General features: G+C 35.5%; 1 protein-coding gene across 1 annotated transcript; it reads left to right on the plus strand.

Annotated features, from left to right (window-relative positions):
* The first annotated feature begins 5,212 nt into the window (after positions 1–5,212).
* Positions 5,213–7,510, plus strand: LOC147368297 (olfactory receptor-like protein OLF4). Its single transcript, XM_086413453.1, has 2 exons — positions 5,213–5,224; positions 6,439–7,510. Exon 2 carries the CDS (start codon positions 6,454–6,456, stop codon positions 7,411–7,413), a length of 960 nt encoding a protein of 319 aa, XP_086269579.1. The 5' UTR covers positions 5,213–5,224; positions 6,439–6,453; the 3' UTR covers positions 7,414–7,510.
* Positions 7,511–8,127: the final 617 nt, after the last annotated feature.

Raw genomic sequence — 8,127 nt, forward strand, 5'->3', positions numbered from 1 at the left:
TGGACTGCAGCCCACGAAGCTCTCCTCCCCATGGAATTTTTCAGGCAAGAATACTGGACTGGGTTGTCATTCCCTTCTCCAGGGGATCTTCCCAACCCAGAGATCAAATCAGGGCCTCCCATATTGCAGGTGGATATTTTACCGTCTGAGCCACCAAATATTTTATAGTGTAGAACTAAATGATAGCTGAAAACTAGAGATGTAAGTATGAAATTCCTAACTGATACAGCAAAAGTGTTACGAAGACAATATATGCAGAGCCCATGTTTTATTATCAAAATAATTCAGTATCTCCCCTCTACACACACACACACACACAACCCTTGCTGAAAGTGTAGAAATTTTCTGGAGATTCAGGAGGTAAGTCCCTACCACAAGACAATGCTTTAAAGATACAAGAGACGTAATCCAGATGGGTTCTTCAGTCTTACACGTGGAGAAAACTTGAGACAAGGAACTGGGAGATTTAGAAATCTCAAAAGGCGGCAATTTCATGGAGAAGGAGTGAAAAAAGGAAAACAAAATTGGATTCTCATGACTTCTACCATGGTCTCTTGTGAATAGAGGATCATTAAGAAAAATTTCCTTCCTTCCAGAACAGTTTTCCACAAAGGAAATGTGTGTTTAAAGGTTGAAATAACTAGAGAAATGAGCAGATATAGGGCATAATAAATATCTCCACTCTATAGACTCTTGGTGTTTATAGACTTGGACCGGAAGGGACCTTTCTTTTCCTTTGTTTATTTGGAGTCCTAATTCTGGCTGCAGGGCTGTAGCTTCACTCCTTCCTACTGTCTTGTCTGGGGAGAGAGCCTTGGTCTCCATCATCTACCCTCCAGGGAAAAATTCAGACTCCCTGTTGGAGAATGACCTCTCAGAGTTAACATCCAGGTGAGTCCAACAGCCCAGGATACAGTGCATGAGAAGGTCAGAGACAAAGGAAGCCAATCCAACTCAGCCCAGAGAAAAGCAAAAAGCTGTGTCTCTTTGCTTGATTAATTAATTGATGTATCTAGTTTGGTTGTTACATAATATTTCACAATGTGACTGTGATACTTATACTTCTGATGTCTTTCATATTCTTTACAATTAAATTGCTACTATGTCAATGCTGGAAAAAATATGTTGAGATTGTTAAATTTGAATCATGGTTCCTATAAAAGACAATCCCTCCACCCCACTCAGGGGACACACTGAGCAATGTCCAGGGACATTTTTGTCATGCTGGAGAGGGGTGGGTGGACACCATGAATACTGTAAACATCCTTAAATGCACAGGACAGAGCACATAAGAGAGAATGATCTGGCATAGAAAATTCACAGTGCTGAGACTGAGAATCCCTGGGATAAGAATATCTGTATTTGTAATATTTATTGCTGTCTTCAGGTTGTTTTTCAATCTTGTAATCCTTTGTGTTTCTGCCAGCAAAACTAGAGTACTGCTTTTGCTACCACTTGAAAAGTTCCAACCTGAATCACCATGACAGTTCTTTTTACCAGGCTGATGATTGTAAGACATTTCTTGTTTTCTTAAACTACTGCACAGTTTCAGCAAAATTTACATATATTGAATATCATTATTGTTTGCTTATTATTACTGTGTGCCCATATATTACTTGCCCATTTTTCTATTACTTTCAGCATTCCAAATGATCTCAACTGATAATTCTTGCTCAGTGGAATTTTGGAGGGAATATACCTCATCATTTTTTTTTTTTTTGATGATGCCTGAGATAGGAGACCAATTTCATATTCTTCCAGATAGACAGATATTTACTCCAGGTTTTATTTAACAACCCAACTTTTTTCTACTAAATTGAAATATAATCTAGCCATATGGTAAATGTCCATATACAATGAGGTCTAAAAAAGTAAAATTAAATACTGTTCCTTCAGCTTTTCAAGAAGTATATTGTCAGAATTTTCATTCTTAGATCTTTGCCATTTTACTCTTTAATGAGAGAATCATGTTGATGTGATTAAATTTGACTCCTCAAGGTATTATTTCAGAAATAAGTCATAATTTTTTGGTGTGGTTTTATTTATTTTTTTCATTTTTAAAATTTTAATTGGAGGCTAATTACTCTACAATATTGTATTATGTCATTAAATATAATTATTTTAATCCGCTAGACGATTTTATTTTCCTTATTTTTTATTTTATTTATGAATTTTCTTTTCTATACTTTTTTCTATACAAATGCACACATTTTGAATCAACTAAAATGAAGAAACTATGGGGTCTCTTTTCTGGATTGTAAACCATAATGGAAAGGCCTAATTCAATAAAATAAATGTATGAATCATAAATAAATCATTTAAATATATGAATTTTCACAGCCTGAAGGACTTCATGGAATATAACTTGGTAGGACTTTATGGAATATGACCTGGGAGGACTTTGCATGCTAAACAAGGAGGGTGGGAATTGTCTTTTATAGGAACCATAGTTTAAATTTAACAATCTCAACATATTTTTTTCTATCATTGACCTAGTAGCAATTTAATGATAAAGAATATGAAAGACAGTCAAAATTGTAAGTAGCACAGTCACATTGTAAAATATTATGTAACTACCAAAATAGATACATTAATTAATTACTCAAGCAAAGAAACATATGTCTAGAGAATATCCATTGGATGTGCCAAAAAAGAGATCAAAAACCAAAGCTCAATAATAGCAGAAAATAATATCACAAAGAAAAATGAGATAAGGACCAGCACACCCACTATTGCACTATATTAAACATTTGTGGTCAAATGAGCATGGATATGTACAGGAATAACAGATCAGGAGGACAAGGTAGATATCACTGTGAGGCAAGTGGAATGATAAAGGTTCAGTCAGTGTGTGGTCCCTAGAGTCTGAGGTCACTTCAGAATCCACAAGGCTGCTTATTCTTTCTGAAACCTTACTCTTCTATTGGGCCCCTCATTCATGTTGTTTACCTCACATTACCAGGATTTCCCTTTTTAAACTAGTCTTGCCTTTACTGAGGTAGATTCTTGAGATTTAGACTATATATAAAATCTATGCCTTTATTTTATGGTCCAGCATGCTTGCACATAGAAACAAAGAAATACAAGCATATGCACACTCTTTCATGACTGAACAAAGAGAACTATGCATCAACTTTGCATGTTACCCTTACTATGTATTTGTGATGGTCTCTGAGTTTTTCTTTTGTAACTTATTGGTACTACTCTATTTAATTCTTAATATCATAGTCTGAAACCCTAATAGGTCTCAATCTCAGAATATGGACATTTCTCTGACATATCCTCCTTGCTTGCATTAGTACAATTGACCCTCTATATCTGCAGCTTCCACATCTGTTGGTTTGCCCATTTGCAAATCAAAGCTATCCAGAAAATTTCATCAAGTTCCCGAAAGGAAAATTTGAATATGCTATGCACCAGCAACTATTTACAGGACATTTCTCTGTTATTATGTATTATAAGCAATCTAGAGATGATTTAAAATATAGTACACTCACCCGTGGTGGATTCATGTTGATGTGTGGCAGAACCAATACAATATTGTAAAGTAAAAAAAAATTAAAAAATACCATTCTCCCAAATCATGCCACCCTCTCCCTCTTCCACAGAGTCCAAAAGACTGTTCCATACATCTGTGTCTCTTTTGCTGTCTCGCATACAGGGCTATCGTGATGTATGGCAAAACCAATACAATGTTGTAAAGTAATTAACCTCCAATTAAAATAAATAAATTTATATATTTTTTAAAATTAAAAAAATAAATTAAAAAAATAAAATAAAATACAGTACACCGAGGATATATGTAGGCTATGTGCAAGACTATACTACACCATTTTATATGAGACTTGCTCATCCTCAGATTTTGGTATATGCAGGAAGCCAATGCTCCATGGATACAGAGGGACACACTTCTGTGCTTTCTTTCATCATTGTCAAATTTTCTGAAAATAATTTCTCTCACTCTTTCTTGCAATATATGTATTTATTCAGTTACCTTTCCAATCTGATATGGGAGAATGGTGAGTAAGTATAGCATTCCTATGTGCCTCTGGGCACTCACAGTCTGGTGATGGATAAAAAACATGGACATATATAAAATTTTCAAAATGATAACCCTTCTATCAAAATTAAGTGCACAAAGTGTCTTTTTTCTGTGAAAATATTAAGAGGAAAATAAAGCTTCATAAAATAGATAAGTCTTGGCAGTCATAAAGTGTAGATGAAGATTTGGATATGAAAAGGAGGTGAAAATTTTCAAATAGACCTGTGGTGAGACTCCAAGAAGAGAGAAACAGGTGTGTAAAGCACTGAGCATCAAACCTCCAGGGTCAGGTGAAGCAGTCAGTCAGGTTCAGTGTCGGCGAGATCCATGTGGATGAGGGCAGGACAGTGTGAAGGTGAAGCTGGCCGACAGGTCTCAGAGACTCAGGCTTCATGTTTGAGGCTAAGGGACTTTGTCTTCATTCTCCATTGAAATGTCACAAAGGGGAGAGGAAGTTTGAGGATCAACTTTGCAATATAGAAAATTTATCTGGATCAAAGTGAATATAGGGCTAGAGGAGTGCCAGTCAGTGACAGATGGAAGAGACAACAATGAATAGAAAAAATAAAAATAAAAAAAACCTGTGAAATTGAGGACCAATAAGTGAAGAAACAGGGACATTAGAGGAGTAGAAAAAATCTGCCTCATTTTAGCCTAAGTGTTAACCATTCCTTTACCAACAGGAAATATTAATCTGTCAACTACCTTAGGATGATTGATACTGTTCCCCCCACTATTTGAATGATGATATTAACATTTTGAAAGGTTAGGTTGGCTCTCCAGCTTTAAAAAACGAAGGTGCGGTAGATTTGAAATTCAAGTCCAGATTTCCTAATTCAAAAGTTTTTCATTTTATATCATTAAGAAAAGTCTGCTCTTATGATCCTTTGTATTTCAGCAGTATCAGTTGTAATTTCTCCTTTTTCATTTTTAATATTATTTTTGAGTCCTTTTGCTTTTTTCTTGAGGAGTCCAGTAAAAGGTTTATCAATTTTATTTATTGTCTCAAACTTTTCATTTTATTGATTTTTGCTATTGCTTGCATCAATTCTATTTTGTATTTTCTGCTCTGATCTTTATGGTTTCTTTCCTTCTACCTAAGGATTTTGTTTGTTCTTCATTCTCTAGTTGCTTTAGGTGTAAGTTTAGATTGTTTATTTAAAACTTTTCTTGTTTCTTGAGGTGTGATTGAATTACTATAAACTTCCCTCTTAGAACTGCTTTTGGTGCATCTTATAGGTTTTGGGTCTTTGTGTTTTTGTTGTCATTTGAATCTATGTTTTTTTTTTTTTTTAATTTCCTCTTTGATTTCTTCAGTGATCTCTAGGTTATTCAGTAGCATGTTGTTTAGGTGCTGTGCATTTTTCTTACAGTTCTTTTTCCTCTGATTGATATCTGATCTCATAGAGTTGTGGTCAGAAAAAGTGTTTGATATAATTTTAATTTTCTTAAATTTTCCGAGGCTTGATAGATGTCATCTATCTTGGAGAATATTTCATGTGCACTTGAGAAGAAAGTGTATTCTGCTGCTTTGGAGTAGAAATCTCTAAATTTCTAATTTGTTCCCTATAACTGCTCACAGTAGTCTTTCATGATCCTTTGTATTTCTCTGGTATCAGTTGTAACAACACTGCTTTCATTTCTGATTTGTATTTATAAGTGTGCTGGCCATTCTGCTGCTGGCATACACTTCCACACACAACCTTGCACATCTGTCCTATTCTTACTTGAAGTCACTGTTCAAATGTCAACTTGTTTGCCAGTCTTGCCACAATACTCATGAAAAATAGAATGCACTATTCCCTCTCACATTCATATTTGTTTTCCATTTTGTCATATCTTTTGTCCCCATTTTAAGTTGTATAGAATTTTATTATTTCCTTATATACTTTTTCTCTATCAATGAATTGCAAGGATTTGTGTGCTTCAGCATCCATTATTCATAGTCTAGTTAGTGCCTAAAATGTGGCCAGTCTTCGCTGTACACTCCTTACATTTATGAAGAATTTCTCATTAAAAGTTTAAAATTCTTGTCCCATTAGAGAAAAAGCTGATTGGGACAGAAATTCCATATCATAAGAGACACAGAATATCCCAAACCAGGACTGTGTAACAACCTGGAGTTGTGGGATGGGGAGGGAAGTGGGAGAGAGGTTCAAGAGGGAGAGAACGTAGGTATACCATGGTGATGTTTGGCAGAAATCAACACAATATTGTAAAGCAATTATCATTCAATCAAAAATAAATAAATTTAATTATAAAGAAAGAAAGTCAGATCCATACAATGAATATAAAAATTAATGTATTGGCTGAAAAGTATATACAGTAGCATTTAGAATATGTGACTAATGTAAGTTCATGTGAATATTAATCATATTATTTGCTTCTCTCCTCAGAGTCACAGCCAGCATATGGAAGCAAGAAATAAAACAAGAATTTCAGAATTTTTACTTCTGGGATTTTCAGAGGAACCAGAAATACAGCCCCTCATATTTGGGCTTTTTCTCTCCATGTACCTGATCACTGTGTTTGGAAACCTGCTCATCATCCTGGCTGTCAGCTCAGACTCCCACTTCCACACCCCCATGTACTTCTTCCTCTCCAACTTGTCCTTTGTAGACATATGCTTCACCTCCACCACCATCCCAAAGATGCTGTGGAACATCCAGGCACAGAACAAAGCCATAACCTATGAAGGCTGCATTATCCAGATGTATTTTTTCATACTTTTTGTATGTTTGGATGACTTCCTCCTGACTGTGATGGCCTATGACCGCTTTGTGGCCATCTGCCATCCCCTGCACTACACGGTCATCATGAACTCCCAGCTCTGTGGACTGCTCATGCTGGTGTCCTGGGTGATGAGTGCTCTGAATTCCTTGATACAAAGTTTGATGGTATTGCAGCTGTCCTTCTGTACAGACTTGGAAATTCCCCACTTTTTCTGTGAAATTAATCAGATGGTCCGACTTGCCTGTTCTGACACATTTTTAAATGACATGTTGTTTTATTTTGCAGCTGGGATGTTTGGTTTTTTAACCCTCACTGGGATTCTTTATTCATATTCTAAGATAGTTTCCTCCATAAGAGGAATCTCATCAGCTCAAGGGAAGTATAAAGCATTTTCCACCTGTGCGTCTCATCTTTCAATGGTCTGCTTATTTTATTGTACAAGCCTAGGAGTGTACCTTAGCTCTGCTGCTACCCAAAGCTCACACTCAAGTGCAACAGCCTCAGTGATGTACACTGTGATCACACCCATGCTGAACCCCTTCATCTATAGTCTGAGGAACAAAGATATAAAGAGAGCTCTGGAAAGAATCATTGAAATGGCAGCTACAAAAGGTCCAACTGTTTGGAGGCTGAAGTAGTATGTGATTTCAGAACTGAAATAAAGGGAGCCAGAACTTGTTATTTTTTATCAGATTGTAGAAGGAGAACTTCCTCTTTTTCTCTGTTTCCTGGAATTTCCATTTGTATGAATTCAACTCCTCTACACAATTTATGTAACTCACTTTATTGAGCTTTATTGTGAATAATACCTTTAATTTTGATAGTGATTGCAATGGATCTGTAGAATGCTTCGGGTAGTATGAATATTTTAATAATATTAAGTCTTCTAAATCATGGACACTTGATAATCTTTTCATTTATTTGTCTTCTTCAATTTCTCTCATCAGTCTCTAACAGTTTTTAGTGTATATGTCTTTCAACTCCTTGATAAAATGTATTCCTAAATATTTATTTCTTTTGAATGTTATTAGATAAGTCCTGGGAGCTTATCTAGTAGCTGTGTCATACTGCAGCTAGCAGTATGCTTATTTGACATGATTGCCTTTGAAATGAATGACTCAAAAATCAAAAACTTAATTTTAAGCACTTTTTTTACAATCAAAAACGGTTAATGGTAATGTACTTATATTGCAAATATGCTACTGTCACTTATAAATGCTTTCTTGGTTTTATGTTATGTCTAAAATGTTGTTGCTGTTGTTCAATTGCTAAGTTGTGTCCAACTCTGCGACCCCATGGACTGCAGCATGCCAGGCTTACCTGTCCTTCACTATCTTCTGGAGTTTGCTCAA

The sequence above is a fragment of the Bos grunniens genome, chromosome 7 (genome assembly GCF_055505025.1).
Source record: "Bos grunniens cultivar Pamir isolate PY7600 chromosome 7, Bosgru_T2T1.0, whole genome shotgun sequence".
In the NCBI taxonomy this organism is placed as follows: Eukaryota; Metazoa; Chordata; class Mammalia; order Artiodactyla; family Bovidae; genus Bos; species Bos grunniens.